This window comes from Rhineura floridana, chromosome 16 (genome assembly GCF_030035675.1).
Source record: "Rhineura floridana isolate rRhiFlo1 chromosome 16, rRhiFlo1.hap2, whole genome shotgun sequence".
Taxonomy (NCBI): domain Eukaryota; kingdom Metazoa; phylum Chordata; class Lepidosauria; order Squamata; family Rhineuridae; genus Rhineura; species Rhineura floridana.
Genome location: NC_084495.1, coordinates 36,328,348 through 36,350,992, shown reverse-complemented (window position 1 = coordinate 36,350,992; position 22,645 = coordinate 36,328,348). Strand labels below are relative to the sequence as shown.

At 43.0% G+C, this 22,645-nt stretch overlaps 1 protein-coding gene across 1 annotated transcript in view; it reads right to left on the bottom strand.

Moving 5' to 3' along the window:
- The window catches only part of IL13RA1 (interleukin 13 receptor subunit alpha 1), a 32,179-nt gene extending 20,660 nt beyond the window's left edge, over positions 1-11,519 (bottom strand). The window contains exons 1-3 of the mRNA XM_061599065.1: positions 11,510-11,519; positions 10,866-11,105; positions 1,713-1,870 (exon numbers count right to left, since the gene is read on the bottom strand). Coding sequence (XP_061455049.1) covers positions 1,713-1,870; positions 10,866-11,105; positions 11,510-11,519 — 408 coding nt within the window. The remainder of the gene's footprint in view (positions 1-1,712; positions 1,871-10,865; positions 11,106-11,509) is intronic.
- Between the last annotated feature and the right edge of the window lie 11,126 nt (positions 11,520-22,645).

The following is a 22,645-nucleotide window of genomic DNA, read 5'->3' as shown; positions in this document are numbered from 1 at the left end:
CAGGCTTCCTCCGTTTATTATTCTGTATTGAAGACATCTTCTTTTAAGTCTCTTCATGATCTTCCCCATTCTGATTGATCTCCATTGCTTCCCCTCTCTTCTCCCTTCAGTCTCTCCACTTCTTGAACACTCATCTTCTTATTAACCCTTCACTCCCTTGTGCTATTCCTAATCTCTGTGCTTTTTTCTCTTGTGTGTGGAAAGACTTTCCCTCTAAATAGTTGGAAGAGCTATTCTTTCTCCTACTTTAAGTGATTCAAAACTATCCTCTCCCTTGCATCACCTTATTGATGTTCTACTTGATTTTACTGAAGTCATGCTCCTTTCCTGCTCTTGCTAATTATTGTGTTATCTTTTACTCTTTCTCCCTGGCCTGCCAAGCATTAAGTTGTTCTATATCCCTCTGTATAATTTTAGACTGTGAACCTCTGGGCAAATTTTCTATTTCTGCATAGCACACAGCACTTATTAGGCTGAATGTGTTGTGAATTATTTAGTAGCGGCAGGAATCATGGTTATGCTGTTTATGTACCCTTCCTGCTATCACTAGCCTTTTCTGGCGTATAATTTTCCAGTCAACTGACAGGCAGGTGCTCCCGCCCACCTGCCAATGTTGGCCCGCAGGGGTGAGGCAAGGGGGAGATAAAGATCTAGTCCACTGGGCCAAAAAGGTTCCCCACCCAACTGACATATTCAGCTGTTGGCTACCAAGTAGTAAAAGAGGGAAGAAAGGACAGCTGGAGTATCAAAAGATGCAAAAACATTAAGCTGCAATTTAATACTCACTTCCCAAGGAACAAGCTCCACTGATCTCGATAGGTCTTACTTCTGAGTACACATATATAGAATTGCACTGCTAATGGCTTATTGGTTTTAGATATCCCTCCCCAGAAGTGCAACACTCTTTCCTAACACTTTTTGTGAAAGAGCATGGTATAGGACACAATATGATTCTTCCTCAGGGGCACTTAGATGCGTATCTTTGAAATGCATTGGACCATTAAATGTTTGTTTTTGTGCCCCTTTGAGACGCTGCCTCTCTCTTCCTACCCCCACCACACTGGTGTCTTTCCTTCTTCTTCCAGACTGCCAAGTGCTGAAATAAATTGTGTTGCATCCATGTGCACGTGCACACCTGTGAGAACAGCGCTCAGTCCATGTCAGTAACTTCACATGATTAGAAGAGGCAGCATCTCCCACTTTGGTCCATAAGGACTCTGCGTGTAGCATAAGAGAGCTTGCCTTACCCTTTTCACCTTCAGGAGGGGCGGAGATATTTTATTTATTTAAAAGATTTATATACCTCCTTTCAGCAGAACTGTAGTGTTACACCACCATCAATTCAACCAGATTAGATTTCTAGATTCCACAAGCCCGATCTAAAAGGACCAATTTGCTTCTCAATTCCAAAGACTTAGTTTTCATCACAATTCCTGTAGATGTAATAATTCAGCATTTTGACTGCAGTACAAAGAGCCAGTGTAGTGTAGTAGTTAACATGTTGGCCTAGGCCCTTGGAGACCAGGGTTCAAATCCCCACTCAGTCATCAAGCTTGCTCTGAGACCTTGGGCCAGTCAGTTTCTCAGCCTACACTACCTCGCTGGGTTGTTGTAAGAATAAAATGGAGAAGGAGGAGAACCATGTAGGACACCTTGTGCTCAGGTAGGATATAAATATAAATATAAGAAGAAGAATAATGGCAAAAGCTTACATATTTGATCGGCTCTACACCAGTGCTTATATCACTCTCATACTTTGGCACGCAGTTATCCTCTGTTTCTATAGGTTTCCACGTCACATTCAACTCGCAGTGCCTTACATTAAGAGTACAAGTGAAGTTCGATGGGCAAGGCAGATCCAGCAGGGCCGCTATGGAAAAGGAAGGGAAAAGGGGAAACCATCACTTTCTGTTCTTTTTAGAGCTGCTAACTTTCAGGACGTGAGAGCCAGTGTGGCATAGTCGTTAGAGTGTTGGACTAGGACCTGGGAGACCAGGGTTCGAATCCCCACGCAGCGATGAAGCTCACTGGGCGACCTTGGGCCAGTCACTGCCTCTCAGCCTCAGAGGGAGGCCATGGGAAACTCCCTCTGAATACCGCTTACCATGAAAACCCTGTTCACTGGGTCGCCAGAAGTCGGGATCGACTTGAAGGCAGTCCATTTACATTTTTAACTTTCAGGATGAATTCATGCAGCAACTGGAAGGGCAGCCAGGTGCACACCCATGATAATGGAGTTTAAACCTATAGGCCCAAGGTGGGGGCAGTTGAAAGGCCACCACAACGTAGGCAGTTGTCAGATGCTTGCCAACCCCTGAAGTCCTATCCCAATGTAATGTATTCAGCTTAATGTTAATGCACGCCACACACACCGGCTATTGTCTCAGGGGTATCATTACTCCCACCCTGAAAAAGAACAAGAGGTGCATGGGGTGGCAGCAGCATTAGGGACAGCCTTGCTCCAACCTGCCTGGGGGTCCTCTGCCCATTCCCATAGAAAATGGAGGCCATCACAGAGATAGGCCAGGCTATTCAATCAGCAGACAGCATCCCAGGAAAAGATGTACCTGAAAAGGTGTAAGTTAGTACTACAGCAATAGAATCTGGAACCCTAGGTAGCTGCAATCTTGCACGGTCTCTAAAATCCTGTTCTGCAATGTGTATCACAACTAAAACTACTCCGAAGGAACTCCCACAGCATTCAGGACAGCACTCATAATTTCCCTTCATAGGAATCTGCCTCCCACAAAATCACGCCAGTTGTCCATCTAGCTCAACCTTGTCTACACGGATTGGCAATGGCTCTCCAGGGTTTTAGACAGGAATCATGATTATTTATTTATTAAAAATTATATCCTGCCCTTCCTCCCAGAAGGAGCCCATCTTTCCTGGCCCTACCTGTGGATTGCCAGGGATTGGACCTTGCACCCTTCTCTGCTGGCAAAACGTGCTTTGCAGCAAAGCCTTTGCCACTGAGCTATAGCTATAGTGTGAAGGAGGGAAGCAACAGTCAGAAACTCTTGGGCACAGCAAGGATGCGTCTGATAGGGTACCCCTTGATGAGAAGATTAAGAGGTGTGTGTTATACCACAAAAGTTAAGAATGAGATTGCACAGGATGACTGAGCAGTGATAATATACCTGCCCCTCTGCAAATGCTGGCACATTGATCACATCTGCAAGCATACCAGCCGACAGTCATAAATCAGTATGGAGGAAATAGGAGTGGAGGCGTGGCACCATGGTGTAGAAAGATGCCAGGAAACAAACAGTATTAAACTGACCCATAAAATTGTGCTCTGGGGGACATCAAGAAGCTAATTTCTTGATTCAGAAGCTCAGGGAATTTTATCTCACAATCAGGAATGAAATGGGAGAAGACTGTGACTCAGAGGCAATTTCCAAGAAGATGAATGACTCGGTGCCAAAGCAGATCTGATGGGAGTCCTTACCATTGTTCGTTTGTAGAGTCTGTCCCATTCACTTCTGGAGTGGGGGGTGTGTAGGGATCCAATTTTCACCCATGTGTGGATGAAGGGAGCTGAACTCTACAACCTTGTCATGTTGTTGCAGGCAGTTTAGAACCAGGCTGGGGTGTTTAAAGTAGAATTTGTGCATTTGAAAAATCTGCTTTTAAAAACCTCTGTAAGGAACCGGGCTAGGGGAAAAGCTCTTGGCACTGTAACACAGGGAAACAAGAAAGGGGACAGGAGAAAGGTCACCTCCTCTCAGTCATGTACACCTTTTGTTTTAAGAATTAGGCTCTTCCAATTAATCACACTTTAATTATGTGACCAAATAAATCAGACAAGTGGCTGTTCCTATCATATCTTTCTGGCCTACAGAGTTGTTTACTCCATGTTTTAATTGAATTTTGACCTGATTTTCTGTATTGGTATTAAGCCACCTTGAAGCCACAAAAGCAGCTAACAATCTTGTAAAATCTTAAAATCATAATACTAAAAGATAAATCAAGTAAGTATTTCAGGATTGGTGCAGGAGGAAGCCTCATGGCCTCTTGCTTTGGATCACAGGCAAATCAGCTGACATACGATTAAAAAATGCTTGATAACAAAGCAAGTCAGTTAATATTTAACTTTTATTTTAAACTTATCTCACTTCTCTCCTTTTTTAAAAAAAATCAATTTAGCTAACAAATTAGTGGCTATAAATCACAATCAAGCATCAATGAAATGAAAGTTATAAAACTATTAAATATAAAAGCATTTTTTAAAATCCACATTAAAAACAGCAGCAGAAAAAGCAGCCTAGTCAGCCTCTGCCAGGTGGCAAAATCAAATGGAGGATGGAACCAAGTGGCCTTCCCAGGGAAAGACACTCCACAATGCTGCTGCCATGGTTGAAGAAAGCTCTGCCTCTGGTATCCACCCTCTAGGATGCACACCTTAACGTGGTGAGGGGGTTTGAGAGTGTCGAAGAAGCTGAGAGCAGTGTCGTCAGAAGTCTAGACCAAGAAGCTAGACAGAATGGTCAAAGCTGAGACACCAGACTAAGATGCATGCAAATTCAAAGGAAGGCAATGGTAAACCACCTCTGAATACCTCTTACCATGAAAACCCTATGAACAGAGTATCCAAAATGCAACACGAGATAGTGCTGGAAGATGAGACCCTCAGGTCAGATGGCACTCACCGAGCTATTGGGGAAGAACAAAGGACAAGTACGAGTAGCGCTGTGACTAATGACGCAGCTGGGTCAAAGCCGAAAGGAAGCCCAGAGGCTGATGCGCACAGATGCAAAAGAAGAGTCTGGAGTTGTACAACATACACAATAGGAACATGGAATGTGAAAAGCATGAACCAGGGAAAGTTCGAAATTGTCAAGCAAAAAAATGGGACGTATCAGCTTTACAATACTTGGCGTGCGTGAAATAAAATGGACGGGAATGGGACATTTTCAATCAGGCAACTACAAAATATTTTATGCAGGAAATGAGAAATTAAGAAGAAACAGTGTTGCCTTAATAGTGAGAAGTGATGTAGCAAAAGCAGTTAGGAGCTATAACGCAAGGTCTGAGCAAGTGATAGCAATGAGATTAAACAGGAAACCTATTAACATAACCATCATCCAAGTCCATGTTCCAACAGCAAATGCAGAAGAGGAGGAATTGGAAGAATTTTACGCAGAAGTACAGGAAGAAATTGATCATACACCAAAACAAGATGTGCTGATAATCATGGGGGACTGGAATGCTAAAGTAGGGAACAGAGAATAACTAGGAATTGTGGGGAAACGGGGCTTAGGAGATAGAAATGACGCAGGAAAAGACTTATTGAATTCTGTAAAGCCAATCACTTGTTTCTTGCACACACATTTTTTGAGCAACTGAAAAGATGACTGTACATGTGGACATCACCAAATGATCAACACAGGAATCAAATTGATTATATAATTGGTAGCAGAAGATGGAGAAGTTTACTTTCTGCAAAAACAAGACCAGGAGCAGATTGTGGTACAGATCATGAACAGGTCATATCGAAAATCAGAGTAAAGCTAAAGAAGAACAACAAAGCAATCATAACACCAAAATATAATTTAAATAACATCACAGAAGAATATAAAGATCAAATAAGGAACAGATTTGAGGCTTTAAACTTAGTTGACAGACAACCAGAAGAACTATGGACTGAAGTCAGAGACATTATCAGGAAAGAATGGAAAAAGACAATACCTCTCGTTAAAAAGAGAGAAAGACCTCGATGGATGACTGAAGAAACTCTTAAAATGGTTAAAGAGAGAAGGAAAGCAAAAGCAAAAGGAGAAACACGGTTACAACCCTAAATGCAACTATACAGCGACTAGTACATAGGGACAAGGAGAACTATTACAACAGTTATTGTATAGAAATAGAGGAGAACAACAAAAAGGGAAGAACAAGAGCCCTATCCCAAAAGATTAGAGAAATTATGGGGAAACTTAAACCAAGAGTAGGGATGTTGAATAATCAACAGGGGAGCATACTGACTGACCAAGATGAAATAAAAGGAAGATGGAAGCAATACACTGAAGAACTCCGTAAAAGAGATGCCAGGATGACAAATTAATTCACGGAGGAACTGTATGATGAAGAACCAGAAATTTTAGAATGCGAGATGAAAGCTGCTCTTAAAATACTTGGAAGACACAAATACCAAAAGAGTTGCTACAAGCTACTGAGACTGAATCTGTTAACAAATATGGAAAAGAAAACAATGGCCCACAGACTGGAAGCGTTCAATATATATCCCAATTCCAAAGAAAGGGGATCCCCGGGAACGCAGTAATTATCGAACTATTGCCTTAATATCCCATGCAAGTAAAGTAATGCTCAAGATTCTACAGCAAAGGCTCTTATGGAGCAAGAAATGCCAGATGTCCAAGCTGGATTTAGAAAGGGAAGAGGCACCAGAGATCATATCGCAAACATATGTTGGATAATGGAACGGAGCAAGGAATTTCAGAAGAAAATCATCCTGTGCTTTATAGATTACAGCAAAGCGTTTGAATGTGTAGATCATGAAAAACTATGGAATGCCTTAAAAGAAATGGAGGTGCCACAGCATCCGATTGTCCTGATGCGCAACCTATACTCTGGACAAGAGGCTACTGTAAGGACAAATATGGAAAAACTGATTGGTTCCCAATCGGAAAGGGTGTGAGACGGGTATCACCCTATTTGTTTAATCTATACGCAGAGCACATCATACGGAATGGTAGTTTGAAGGCTTGGAATGTAGGAACCTTATACCGACTAACACCACTGAGTCCATCTTGCTCAACATTGTCAGCCCTGACCACCAGCAACTCTCCAGGGTTTCACACAGGATATTTCCATCTCTAACTGGAGATGCCAGGCATTGAACCTGGGCCCTTCTACATGCACTAAGCTCTTCTATGTAACATGAAGAAATGTAAGGTTCTCCTTTTTGATTTATGCAACTAGCCAACTGGTATAGAGAGGAAAAAAACTTAAATGCATGGCCTAATTCAAGATCAACAGCACAGACCATCTGGTCATTTGACAAGCACCTCTTTTAAAAGCTACATTTTAATCTGTAATTAATAGAGGATTCAACCGATCAATGCTTCCCACTGGATGATGCCCATATTTGTTTTTGATAACCTTTGTGGGGCATTAGGAAAAATCTTATTTGGCAATTTTACTTCAGCTCAATTCAGCTCCACAAGCTGTTAATGTTTCACTGGCTACTACCCACACACTTTCAAGCTTTTCTCCTCAGCCTTCCAAGATGCTAACTTCTTCACCAAATACAAATTCTATGTTGAAATGTAGTTTAAACACAACTTTTAAAATACGCTGCTCACAATCCTAGACTAGCACTCTTAAACAACCAGCTGGCCTCAGCATATTGCATACTGATGTGGCATCTGAAAGTTACTTTTTAGAAAATGTCTGTTTTGCATTTGTTACCAGATAATGCAATTATGTCGACTGACCTATGCACATTAATTGTTGCTTTTTGTTTTTCTATTTTTATAGGTATATTTTTCTTTTCTACTTTTAAAAAAATTGGATATATAGATAGATATGGCAAGCATTATTAAGCTCCCCTTACTCTGAGCATTTTGACTACATGTGCCTGAAAGCATATTTCAATTTTAAAAAAGGGTTTTTTGCAAAAAGGCAATCCTAGACTAGTAGCTGGACTAGGATTTGGGAGAGTCCCCTTAAGCAAGAAGAGGCGAGTTTAGTTAAAAGAGAATTCTCTCATCATGCCACCTCAGAGCTTTGCAGGTACTCCATGCAAAGCAGTGATGTTGGGTCAGAAAGTTCTTTGCCAGTCTTACCAGAGCTCATCACCCCCTGGAGCCAGCCCTACAAGTGCTTCTTGGGGGATGGTTACACCTGACCAAATACCAAACCTAACTGGTGCCCCATGATTCTGCAGGAAGGGAAAAGCAGAATACTTGCAGCTCAACACACATTCAGGCCACTCTATATACACCAAGCCTGAATGTTCCGAAATGCCGAAAGTTCTAATGTAAAATTCAAAGAGTGAAAAGTGCAGAATCGAAAAGCTATTTACTGCAAGTAAAACAGCTTTGATACACAGTGAGCTGGTTGTCATGGCCCAGAAGATAACAGAGATACAAATAAGAAGTACATTGAGTTACAAGCACCTCACTATATTTGTAAATAACAGATTTGGTATTTGGTTGTGTAGTTGCAATATGTTTTTATTTACTTATTGGAAGTGCGTCAGTAGGGGTTATACTTAAGGGTCAACAACCAGAGCCATCTCAGAGTTCCCATTGAGAACAAATGGCGACCAGACTCCCTTCTGCCCCTGCCTCTCAAAACACAGGAAACAAACAGGCACACACATATAACAGGTGCAAGAAACATAAACAAGAAACAACCTCTCACATGGCAAAGGACAAAACTCTTTCACTCACACATATGCATGTAGACGGGACCCTCGGGTTGATGTATAAGGCTGACAGCTCCTCAATCATGGCACCAGACAAGATGGCTCTGGTGGGTAAAGTAGATGGGCAACCCCTAGTGCAGTAAAGGGAGCCTGTTCTGAATGCTGGAATTGCCATTACTGGGAGCAGAGGCACAAAGGGTCAGCCCCCCCTAAGTCCACAGCAGAGCGCAGGAGGAGTCCAAAACTTCCCCAGTAGGGCACAGGCTGAGTTAAGCCCAGTGCAGTGATTCCTCAACTTTTTCCCCTCAGCGACAACTTGAAAATTGCTGATGGTCTTGGAGGACCACCAAACAGGCAAAAAGGACCACCTTTTTGCCTGTTGTAGCAATTGTAATACACTGTGCTAGATGCTGTACGAGTTCTAATGGTTTTTATTGCTCTTTTTATTTCTTATCTATTGTATTTCATAGAATGCAAATTGTAACAGAATAAAATACAATAAATAAGAGCAACAATTAAAATACAACTAAAAAAATACAAATATTTAACGTAATGGATGTGCCACCTCCCATCTTCATCTACAGACCACCTGAATGAAGTTCGCAGACCCCAGTTTGGGAACCTCTGCCCTAGAGCTAAGGATGTCTGGGCTTCAAGTCCCCAAGGAAGCCAGTCGGCTTCCACACAGCGGAAGCAGTCGTGACCAAACTCTTCAAACTATGCAGGTTAAGCCTGTGCATCACAGAGTAGCAGAACAGAAATTTCAGCAGCAAAAATCCTACCTAAGGCTCTTTGCTCAATATAATCCAATCCACTGTCTTCTTCAGCCATGGACACTTAAAGAGCAGGAAGTTAAAAGTCATCCAGCTATTCTTCCTGAATCCAAAGTCTTCTTAAGCCTTCCTAAATTCTTTTGTTTTTAAGGACAGGATCAAACAACTTTGCTATTTTTGTTTTCCCCCAGGTGCCTTTAAGAAATTCAGAAAATGGTAGTAGTTTGGCAACCACATGTGTATATACTCCTCCTTGGGATGCCCCAGGTGAACTCAGTGGGTTTACTTTTAAGTAAACAGACAGCCCTCCCCTCCCAAGTAAAGTAATCATCCATAGGCTGTAATTTTGGCAGCACCCTGGCTACAGATCCAAAATGTAAACTTAAAAGATGGGGTGGGAATCTGGGTTTTCTTCAGGACAGGGGACAATGGGACCTCAATGAGGCTGCATCCCTGCATCCCAAGTTACCAGGGAGTCAGCACCACTGAGTAGAATGGGACTTACATCACAGAAGGTGGTTATGGTTTCATGCCTCTGAGTAAACAACTGTTAAGCTTTCTTCTTTTGGAGTAGACACACACTTATTCAGAGCAGATTCACTGACTGGTATCGAGTCATCAGACCAAACGTTTGCTAAAGTAACAGACAAACATAAGAGCCTGCTGGATCAGGACAAAGGGTCCCCCTTCTACTCCACTATCCTGTTCTGACAGCAGCCAACCAGTTGCCCATGGGAAGTCCATCCATAAAATCGACAAAAGATCATTCACACCCAAATTAAGCAGATCTACACCAAAAACTCAAATTAAACTACATCTACAGCAAAACCTTTAAAAACACCACATTTAACACATAAGCACTGCTTAGTACGATGAGGAGACTTCCTTCTGAGTCAACATAGTAAGGAGGGCAGAGAGGGGTTTACTTACTTCAGAGTAAACAGGCATAGGAGTTTTACTCTGAGGAAACTTAACTCTTCTCAGTAGACACCACTAGGAAGTAAGGACCCCTGACCTCAGCCACCCTTGCTCCCGAGTAGGCATTCTTCTACTAACTCCTCACTAGGTGCTAGGGAGAAGGAACCCCAAACCAAACCCCCACTAACTACTAGGAAGGAAGCACCCCTTCCTGAGTAAACCCTCACTTACTGCCAGGGAGTAGGTACCCCAACCTCAACAGGGCTTACTCTGGAGTAAACCTTCATTTACTACAAGGGAGTAGGTGCCCCAGATCAAAGCCTCAAGGTCACTCCTACTAGGGAGTAGGCACCCCTGGCCTCAACAACACTTACTCCGGGGTAAGTCCTCACTTTCTCCTGGGCAGTAGGCACTCCTCCTGGCCTCAACAGTACTTACTCTGGGGTAAACTGGCACTTCCTAGCTGGGTACAGGCACCCCTGGCCTCAACAGTACTTATCCCCGGAGAAACCCTCACTTCCTACTGGGCAATAGGCACGTGTTTACTCCGGGGTAAGTCCTCACTTCCTTACCGAGGAATAGCCCGCACCTCAGTGAACTGGCTGAGGCTCCCACCATAACCCTTTAACCCCGTTTGACAAGAGCACCCTCCTTACGTTTGCCTTTTTAAGCAGACCCCTTTGACTGATGGCCACCCCCGCAGCACCTCCCGGGCTTGCCCCGGGCGGCGAGGGGAACAGCTCGCCCGCCTTCCCCGCTCCCCACCCGCCTTCCTGCCTCACCTGCGGCGGCGCCAAGGAGGGCGCCCAGCAAGAGTCCCGGCAGCAGCGCCGCCATGGCGCTCCTTCCCCGTCCCATCCCCCGGGCTCGACTGCGGGCCGCCTCTGACGGGAAGAGCGAGCGGGTGGCGGCCCGCCTTCGCGGAGGCGTCGCCCGCAGTGGCCCGCCCGCCCGCCCGCTGCTCGCCCGAGGGAGAGTCCTCAGGCGATTCCCCGCCAGCCAGATGACACCCCAGAACGGCTCTCAAATTCAAGCAATAAAATGCAATACAGTTCAAATGGTTGGGAATGGGGTGGAGTGGGGAGAACGATGTTGTCCACCACCTTGAGCTTGCGGTGGGATGCAAAGGTAATAATCAGTGAATAAATTCCATAGAATAAAATATGAAATATAACCATAAATAATCCAATAAAAGAAGCAAGAGAAGTACAATTAAAAATCAATATGAATGTTTCAAGCGCTGCTCCTGCTGACAGACCATGGACCACCCGGATTAAGCTCATGGGCCACTGGTGGTCTGCAGATCACGTTTGGGAACCTCTGCACCCAGGAGCTCAAGGCGGCTTACATGGTTCTCCCTCTTTCTGTTGTATCCTCACAACAATCCTGTGAGGTAGGCTAGGCTGAGAGAGAATGACTGGCTCACGGTCACCCATGGCTGAGTGGGGATTTGAACCCTGGTCTCCCAGGTCCCACTCTAACCACGGCACCACACTTAGCCCCCAAGGAAACTGTTTCTCCCCTCCAAGAAGGGGTGCTGATGTTGTTGAAGCAGGGAAGGGTGTCTTTGAGGATATACAGAGGGCTCCCTCTCTCTTCCCCCTTTCAAAAGTAGTGGGACCATCTGGGTTACAGCCAGTGGTAGCCTTACTCTGAGTAGACCCATTGAAATTAACAGACAAGATTTAACAAGTTGTCCATTGGAATGTATTCAGTGCTAGTTCTCCTTAGACAAGGTGAACGTGTCCCACACTTATAGTGCAAGTCGTTTCCGACTCTTAGGGCTCATCCAGACGACTGCAAAATGTGTGACACACCTGCTATGTGTGTTCATTATTTTTCAGTTGTCCAAATGATGTCTCGCGCTGTTACGCATTTTCGCGGGTTAAATCCCCTCCTTGCAATACCGGCAAAAATACGATTTGCTATTTAAAATCGGGAATCATCCACTGTGCCATCAGGAGGTAGGATGCAATACCTCGACTTTACAGCTGATGGGTGGTTCTTGTGTGTTTCCCCTTGCCCCTTCTCATTCCAGCCAATCACCTATCTGCACTTATGCACATGTGTGAGAATAAGCCCGGGAAAATTGAACCAATCATCGCAATGGTGGGGGGTGGGGGGTGTCTGCAACTAGTGTGCAGATGCATTTTATTTTTTGCCAGCCTGCAAACTGGGCACGCACTCTGGGTGAGATCTGCAATGCACAGCAAGGGAGAAAGGGGCTGCTGGTCAGTTTCAGGCCTGCCTCCAGAAAGCTTTGTCAATTTCATTCTACTCCCTGGGGTTTTTGTTTCAAATCATTTGGCTGGGAAGAAAAGGGAGAAGGAGGGGTGTGTGACAGGTTTCTTGCTTTTTTTGGAGAAATAAGTGCAATTGCCAGCGTGCGTATCTCCTTAAATATCCATAAAGGCAGAAAAGGACACATAAAGGTAATATCGCAAATACAAGCAAGAAAACAAGCAGGCTTCAAATGGGTAGACCTGGTGGCCTGGTCTACCCATTGAAATGCATAGACTTTCTGGACGCCAGTTCTACCCATTGAAATGCCAGATCTACTCATTCATTGGCTGTTGTGACGCCAGGTCTTACTAGGCAGACCGTATATATGGGGTGGGATTGCCAGTTCCGTCCCCGGCCTTTCTTTAGCCTCCAGCATATGCCGGGTATTCATTTTACCAACCACGGATGGATGGAAGGCTGAGTGGACCTCGACCCCTTTTACCGGAGATTCGACTTCCTCCTTCCACTGGAATCGAACTCTGGCCGTGAGCAGAGCTTCAGCTGCATTACAACCGCTTACCACTCTGCACCACGAGGGTCCTTAGACTACACCCACTGAAAATGATGGCCACAACTAACTTAGGTCAATTAATTTTAGTTGGTCTACTCTGAGCAGGACTTTAGTTGGCTACAACCCCTTGAAATTACTTAGTTTAAAAATGAGCTAAACCTTTAGGAAGTATCTATATTTATTTATGTAAAAATTGTATTTTAAGTATTTATATACTCTCTTCGTTTCCCACCCAGGGGATGTGGGTAAAAGGGAGAAAAGGAGGCTTCCCATTTCCAGGGTAGCTGAAGAACAGATAAAAGGATCAAAACACAGCCATAATGGAATGAAAGAATGTTACATACCCTACCTATCTTACAGGGTTAAAAGAGTTTACTCTCAGGTAAGTGTGTAGAGGATTATAGCTGTAATTACTCCTGTTCAGTTAACAGAACTGGCAGAAGGTGTTTCTTCAGGTAAGACAAATACAAAAAACACCTTTGGCAAGTTCTGTTAACAGAAGTAATAAATTGTTTTTTATTAATACCTGTTGCTCCAGTTTGTTTCCATAAAGAATTAGGAATTTTTACTGCTTCAATTACTTGATTAAAAAAAAAAACTAAAATTGAAAGAAGTATATGCTTTGGTTAGTACATTTACCAAAGCTAAGAATGTAAAAATGGAAATGGACTGCCTTCAAGTCGATCCCGACTTATGGCGACCCTATGAATAGGATGTTCATGGTAAGCGGTATTCAGAGGTGGTTTCCCATTGCCTTCCTCTGAGGCTGTGAGGCAGTGATTGACCCAAGGTCACCCAGTGAGCTTCATGGCTGCGTGGGGATTTGAACCCTGGTCTCCCAGGTTGTAGTCCAGCACCTTAACCACTACACCACACTGGCTCTCATTTACAAATGTAAATACAATGCAAAATATCACAAAGTACTCTTTGACAAAGAATAGAGGGAGGGTTTTTTAAACACAACAATGGGAAAAAGGGAAAGTACATGTGTTAACAGTGTTTCCAACATGTATCTGTGGAGCAGCATTATCCTGTATTTTATTATACCCGTACCTGATCAAAGGACTCCATCTTTCAACAAAGTAATCATCCATCGGCCTGCCCTCCTGTAGTCTTATGATATTCATCAGTTTTACCATATGAACATTTCCCCACACTCTTAGAATCCAACTGGGAAAAAGGGTGGCATATAAATCTAACAATAAATAAATAAAATAATAAATAATAAACAAATTGTCTATTGTGGGGGCATTTACTTTTGTCCAATAAGAATTGATTGCTGATCAAGCTGCAGTTAAGAAACGTGTTATAATTTTTCTATCATCTGATAAAATAATCTCATATATACTAAAAGAACTACTAATGGGTTTGCTGGTAAAGCATGTCCTGTTACATTCTCTATTTCACTTAATACCTATGCCTAAAAGTGTCTGTCATCATAACTAACCTTTGTTTCTAGCTTATCAGTGAAGGAAAAATACTGTGCCAACATGGTTGTTGCTAATTGTATCTGTTCTTGCTGTTTTCGTGAGGCTCCATGCGTTTGGTTCCACTACTGTGTCATTTAGTAGTAGGGTTGCCAGGTTCCCGGCCTGAGACTGATCCTGTATATTTAGGAGAAGAGAAAGTCAGCCAAGTACAGGTGTTCTTGCAACACTCTAATGGGAAAAACCACAAAGTGGAATTCTCCCTTCCCCCTGCACAACTTTTAAAGATACAGAAGACCTCTTGGAGGCTGGGCCCGGCCACATTACAGTGTTGCAAGAATACCTGCACTTGGCTGACTTTCTCTTCTAAAGATACAGGATCAGTCTCAGGCCCTGAACCTGGCAACCCTAGCTGGGACCTCTCACAGCTCTGAGACTGGGATGTGTAAAACAACATGTAATCAACATGACTGATAGCATCCACATTTCAGAAACATGGAAGGATGAATGATATGCAACTTCTACAGGATATGCATCATCTCAGTTGTGTCAGTGTAAACTACTTGCTGCTTCTCCAGCGGTGAGGAAGTTCAACACTTCTAAAACATCATTACTAAAACAACAACAGCACTAGTATAAGTAGAATAAAATAAGACCTGAATCTAGCTTGAGCTCAGATCTATTTTGGAGAAAATATATTTTTTTGGATTATTTATACCTCACCTGGTAACCATAGGTCTCATGGCAGCTTACAATGGCCACATTCACATGTAACACTAAGTTTAGCTTAGTTTTTGCTTTGTTCCTCCCTGTTCCTTTTGGCTCAGCACAGCAGCTATGCCAAGGTTTGTCTTAGGCTTAGCATATTATTCAAACCTGGGCTTGTGGTTAAGCTGTCTCCTTAACCATGAGCTGTAGCTAGAGATAGAGGAGAAATAAAATCCAGTTTGCACTTCAAGGCAAACTTACCTAATTTGCATTTTCTGAAACAAGATCAAAACCACAGCCATCCTTCAAAATTTGCATTTTGCAGTGCAGTTCTCTAGCCAAGTACTGTGTACAGAAATTGATATGGGAAAGTGTGCATATCAATGCACACAGTAGTGAAGATAACATATGAAAATGCATTTGGAATACCAAAATTGCAGTGACCAATCTAGCCCATCATTGTCTAGGCTGACTGGCAGCGGCTTTCCAGAGTTTCAGACAAGAAATATTCTCAGCCCTACCAGGACTTGCCAGGGATTGAACAAGGGATCTTTTGCATGCTGATATGCACATTTTCTGTTAACATCAAAGTTAGGGCTCAAATTCTATATATGACAGTGCAATCCTATTCACCCATTTTTGAGAGATGCTTTTAGAATTCATGTCCCTTTTTAGCTTTAACCACCCTGAACAGCTGAGTGTCATCAGCAGTAAACCTGGCCACCTCTGTGTTCACTTCTAACTCCAGGTGATTTGTGAACGAATTTAAAAGCAAGACTGGGGAGTGGACAGCAGTGGGTTAGGTATGCCAACGGTTGGATTTGGTAAAAGGCAGTTTCATATTATCTGCAAATCCTTCCCATTTGAAAGATATCACTACCAGAACTCAAGAATAGAGAAAACACTTTGAAAATGACAACTGGAGATTCTAGTATAGCTTTTTTGAGGGAAAGGGTACAGGAACAAAAGCATACAGCAGACTTGGGTTCAAAAAAAACTTTGACAAAAAGCAGAGAACACATATCCAGTCATTACCTCACTCACAAATTTGATACAGTAGCATCAAAAATTGATGGGTTTGTTTATATTTTGATTTATAAATGCCAACATGGCAAACAACCTCGTGTAAAAACAATACGAAAAGTCACAGTGAAACATAGTGTGCTTTGCCCCCTCCTTTTCTATAAATTCTTCTTAGCTTACTGTTTAAAGAGGATTTGCGGGGTTGCTTGTTTACTTGCATGATGCTTACTACTTACTTACGCAAATTCCAAGAAAGTGCAAAGCCTCAAGCTCCCGACTGCAGATCAAAGGAGCAGAGCTGGAAGGAAGGGAAGATTGGTAGCCTCACAGTGAGCAACCAATTCAGCTCGACCCAGAGAGAACGTGAACTCTGCTTTCAGGAGGCACGCGCACAACAGAGAAATAAATTTCTGATGTGAAGCCCCAACTCAGTGGGAATGACTCAACTCCTCTGAGTACTAAGGAGGATGGTAAAGAAATTTAGAGGCCTAGAAAGCAAGCAGTGTGTTGGGCAGATAGGAGATGCTTTTTTCCTGATGGGGAGGTGGAGGGTGGCAGTGGCAACTAGGGCGGTAGTGGTGGGCCAGCTTGGGACAGTGGGCCCCTGTTAGGTTGTGGGCCCTCAGCCAGTGCCTAGCTTGGGCCGTGTCTGTCGTTGGCCCTGATGGGGCATACTCCTGGCTAAATGTGCATAGGACTGTGTTGTTAATTGATTCATTGGTTAGATGGGTTTCCTTAAAAACATTTGAGCCACTAAAAAGGTGTCCCCAATCAATTAGGCAGCATTTAAAAAATGTTCAATGAGAGCCAGTGTGGTGTAGTGGTTGAGGTGTTGGACTACAACCTGGGAGACCAGGGTTTGAATCCCCACATAGCCATGAAGCTCACTGGGTGATCTTGGGCCAGTCACTGCCTCTCAGCCTCATGAAAACCTTATTTATAGGGTCGCCATAAGACAGAATCGACTTGAAGGCAGTGCATTTATTTTTTTTAAAAAAAATGTTCAACAGATCTAATAAAAATGGCAGGTGGCAGCTTAGGGGCATTCTCCCCCCCTTTTCCCTGATAGAATTAGCTTCTAACATGGTGCCTGCTCTGACACACTTGCGGATCATCTAAAGACAGAGTATATAATTTCATGACATTTTGGTTGGCTTAATAAAGATAGTGACTTGATATGGATTGTGGAAACTAAAAACAAAATACTGTTTTTGCTTCAGAACTATTGGGTTGTATCCAACATTAGTCATAAGAGTAGACCCACTGAAATTAATGGATATGATTAACTTAGGGAAAACCCACAGATTCTCCACATGTAAAGTTAACTTATGTTTGAGAATGGGGTTTGTCTTGTATTTTAAATGTTTGTTGAGTTTTCATTACTGTTTATATTTGGTTTATCATCATGAAGTGCCTCAGATAATACAGTTTTAAAGGCAGTACACTGATTTTTAAAAAGGTAGACCATGAATGAGCAGTGTGGGATTGTACATCTTATGGTGGCTCACCAGACCAAATTTACAGATTGTTGATATATATACTGGCAACCTGATCTATTTCCATGCTTATTTGGAACTAAATTCAGCTGAAGTCAGTGGGCCTGGAAAGAACTGTCAATTGTGGTTCTCTCAGTTTCTCATTTTTCCAATCTTAAATTAACTTTTCCACATTTCTGCAGCAATTTGCAATTAAAAAAAATCCTCATGAAAATTCATCAAAATTTTAGTGCAAATGTCTCCTAAAGCATATTTTATATGCAAAGTACACATTTTTGCAAACAACTTTCTCTAATATAATACTTTTTTGTTTGTTATTTTCACTAATATATTCATTTTTATGCACACTTTTTTGGTAAACTAATTGGTTGGAGAACTATATTACAAAGTTTGGGTAAATGTGAATTTTGAAGGACGGCTGTATTTTACTTTGCATTTTGTTTCAGAAAGTGTGAATTCAATAGATTTGCCTTTAAATGTGGACTGAATCAAATGTCTCCCTCATCCCTGCTTAGAACTGTAGCCTTGCTAGCATTCACTTTTTTTTATTGAGCCACTGGTCAACAGTAACAACAGATTCCTTTTACCACACACATTTATTATTGCATTCTACCTTTCCTCCAAGGGGCTCAAATTGGTGTGCATGTTTCGCCCCCTCTCCATTTTATCCTCACAACAACCCTTGAAGTAGGTTAGGCTGAGGGGCAGTGACTGGCCCAAGGTCACCCAGTGAGGGTCATGGCTGAGTGGGGATTTGAACCCTGGTCTCCCAGCTCATAGCCCAACACTCTAACCACTTTGCCACACTGGCTGTCTGTGGAAGAGATAAAAAAAGTATCTTGTTTCTTTCCCCCCCTTCTAGTGTTATCTTTTTGCCTAGACTTGGTGGTTCATTATTAACATCCCTTACAGCCTCTGTGAGGTGTTGGTGGTTGTGATCATATCTAGAGAGCCTACAGATTCTGACATAAATGTGGGTTAGTGGGTAGCTTCTTCATAGTATATAATCTTTAGGCGAGTCTTTTTTTGGAACTCGGGCCAGAGTCCAACCACATCAGTGAGTGTAGCTGAAAATCCAGCTGCTCCGAACCCCACCAAAATTACCCAGTCTTAATCATTTGTCTGTTTTCAGCAATGTGTTTTGTAAGCTTTTGTTACTTTGAAAGCCATCTTAGGTGGGGAGAAAAAGGAACTGATATTTTTTTCCAGGAAGTGCAGTTCCTGTCCACCTGTATTTGAATAATCAGCATTGGAACAAAAAGAAATAAAAAAGAGCTGCAACCAACCTTTATACAAATCTCACAGCTTTTGCATAAAGGCACCTTGCTTGCCTTTCTATGAAAAAAGTACCTATTTAATCTACCCATGAAAAAGTGATTGTGGGGTGGATTGAAAATGAGACCTGGTGTAGAATGGTCACGTGTTTCCCTTTACAGAGGGGGTTATTTAGTCCAAATCCAGTTTAAAGATAAATTCTAAGAAGGAAGAGCAGATAAAGTCTTGAAGTTGACCATCAGCAGTTAGCACTTGGACAAAAGTTTGACCTAGTACACGTTTCCTGCACACAGCCATCCCCACAATGGCGAGGTAGATTGTAGTTCTATTTAAATCGGGTGGGGAACCTGTGACTCTTCAAATGATCTTGGACAACACCCATAATAATCCCTGACCATTGGCCATGCTGGCTAGAGCTTGTTGGAGATGGAGCCTAATGATATCTAGAGGCCACAGGTTCCTCACCACTGATTGAAATTATAGTATTTAATTATTTATAAAATAGCATTTATGCATGTAGATTACCATATACAAATCAGCATCCACTTTTTGTGTACATGTGTGTATGTGGGACAGAGTGATCTTCATGGTAATGACTTAAAATACTCAAAGCAAAGGCATATGTAAGTTTCTTTTCAGACCAACAAAGACTGCCAGTGTTTCTGCATCCATTTATAAGCAGCTATATCACAATAAGCAGCAAATCAGCATAAGCACCCTTTCATGTTACTGAGTGGTAGGTGGTTGTTCCATGTGAGCAGGTCAGTGGAATCCGCTGGAATCTAGTACCCTGCACAGGTCTTTGAAAGTTTGGACTAAACCCTGGAGCGGATGCTACTGTCCTACTGACATGGAGTTGCCAGTGCTGTTTTTGCATTCCTGTGTCAAGAGAAAGATGGTCTGAGCCTGCTTCTGCAAAATGCAAGGACAGAAACAAACAGATGGGCAGTGCTGCCTGTGGATAATATGTAGTTTCCCATAACCTCCCAAAAGCAGTGTGTACCAACCTGCATTGGGAGGGAGATTGGAAAGCTCTTTCTGTGAGGAGCATTAGTTTTGTCTCACACATTGTGCTTCCAGATGACCTGGTTACTGAGCATTCATCCCGATTTTTTGCACAAATTTCAGGGAGATTAGATGACAACATCGGTTACTTATTGAACATTCATTCTGATCTGTTTGTGAGGAGGTTAGATGACGTTGCCTCAAGCAAATGTTATCCCTCACTTGTCTTGCAAAAGTCTGATTTCTTCGAAGTGGGTTTGTTGCACAAGAGCTCTGAATCAACTTTAATTGTGCAACCTGAGTTTGCCAGTAAGTGATTGAATCCCACCCACAAACTGAGACAGCCTGGAAGCATCCAGAGCCGTGGCAGAAGTCAGAATAGCAGTTTATATCTCTCATAGCACCTGCTAGTGTCTTCATAGGGCTGTTTATTTTCCACGCCAAAAACTGCAGTCCTATTTCAAAAAGGGCTGAGGTGGGAGGGAAAGAGGCCTTTTGGGGTAAATGGATTTCGCTGGGCAGTGATCTATGGTGCATGGATGGCAATGTAAATTATGGCATTGGGTGGGACTGTAACTGCTAGGTGGACAAGGATGTACTCTTTTTTTACAGAACAATCTATGGGGAAACAATAACTAGAAATCCCGATACGGCGATTGTTTTTTGGGGGGTGGGGGTGATGTTGTCAACCACACACTTTTCATTGGCAAGATCGCAGGTTCAGTCCCCAGCATCTCGCACTGAATAGGATCTTTGGAGCAGGCTTGGTGGGGGAAAACTCTAGCTGGTGCCTTGGAGAGCCACTACCAGTCAGAGCAGAGAGGACTGCTCAAGATGACAAAAGGTCTGACTCAGGATTATAGATGGGAAGGTCTGCCAGTTTTGGTTCTCTCTCTTTCTCATTTTTCCAGTCTTAAATTCAGTTAGTGCAAATTTCTCCTAATGAACATATTTTCATAGGCACTTTTAACATACATTTTTGCAATCAACTTCTGGTCATATAATGCACTTTTGTATGTTATTTTCACTCATATATTCATTTTTATGCACACTTTCCCCCTAACATATGCATTTCTGTAAACATTGTTTGCTTGGCAAACTACATTGCAAAATTCAAATAAGTGCAAATTTCGACGGACGGCTGTGTTTCAGTTCTCATGTTGTTTTGGAAATTTGATAAGATTTGGCTTCCAATGCAAACTGAATTTCTCACCCATCTGTACTCAGGATTAAGGCAGCTTAATCTTACCTTTGGGTTCAAATCCCACTCTGCCGTGATGCTCACTGGCTGACCTTGGGCTAGTAGCTCATATTCAGTCTAGCCTTCTATACAGGGTTGTTGTGAGGATAAAATAGAAGGGGGGGAAACAATATACACCAACCTGAGCTCCTTAGAGGAAGGATGAGACATATATGTACTGAATAAATAAACAAACAGTAATAATTAAACTGTCCATAGTTCAGTTCTTTACATGCTCAATGCCTCAGGTCTCAGTATCTCCAGTGAAAGGGTCGTTCGGCAGCAACAGAATGGGCAAGGTCTTTATTTACCTGAGACACCTACTGCCCATCTGAATGAACAATACTGGGATATGATTTGATACAGGAGAAGGCAGCTTGCTACATTCACAGTGAACCAGAAGCTGGCATTTCTTGTACCCCATCCCACCCCACCCCACGTTTCCAGTCAGTTAGGAGGAGCACGTCTCCTACAACCAACCTTTGCTTGTGTAAAAGGAAGCCTAGCCAAAAGTTGAGGCAGCAATAAACTGAATGGAGTAGCCCGTTTTGCCGAAACAAAACTGCAGCCTTTTTGGAGTTCCAGGGTGTGTTTTCTATTTCTTAATGTTTACCCAATCGCTCAAGTAAAACATAGAACTTGCTCTTCCTTTTATGGCTTCCCCTTGCCCTTTTCCCCCCTGGAGACCCGACGCCTCATAATGCACATATTAAACAGAATCCTCCATTGCCCGACAAGGAATCTCCATGTCCACATGCCTGGTTATAGGAGAGAAGAAGTAGGATCTCCCTGTACCCCCCTCTCTGGCTGCTTTTCGGATTTGAGGTTGTTGTGCAAGAATCCTTAACGTCTCCTTAAGTCAGCTTCTGATAAACATGACAAAACAATTGAAACCTTTCCAAATCTAACAGAAACTAAAGAGATGGAATCTGACTGTCAGTGGCTTTTGCTCTGGCCCGGGTCCAGATGAACGAAAGGAAACGAGAAAGAACAAGGAGGCCTGTGTTAATTAGGGAATTCCAAACTGGAGTCACAGAGTTGCTTCAGTGCCCTAGGCGAGTACGTTGCTTCTCTTCCACAGCCAACAGAAACCAAACTTCCCAGAATGAGTGAGTGTAGGCAAGTCTGAAAATGTTAAACAGAATTATTTTGCCTTTCTCATTGGAGCATCAAGGGAGGGGAACCTCAGACCTGGCAACCAAATGCGGCCCAAACCTCTCTAGCTGACTGTGGGGATTTCCCCAACCTCACACCCCCTCCCCACACCCCTCGCTGGCCTTTGGCCCTTCTTCACAACCTATTTGAGTGTTTTTGCCTGGCTGGAATGTGACCTTGTACTCTTCTGATGATGCCTCTTGCTTGCCTGGATGGAGAATACAGAAGGGGTGTGTAGAAACTAGGGAGCTGTAGAAAGACAAAATTTACAGCAGTTGCTCCACCCACTTTTGGCTCTGGTCCCACCCACCCTCACCATATGTCCCTCCCCCAGAGGCTGCCCAGAAGTGAATGCCGCCCTTGGGATGCAAAAGATTCCCCACTCCATCTATATTTTGGTAAAGAGGATACAGGCCATACTTCCTGTGCAGGCACCAGC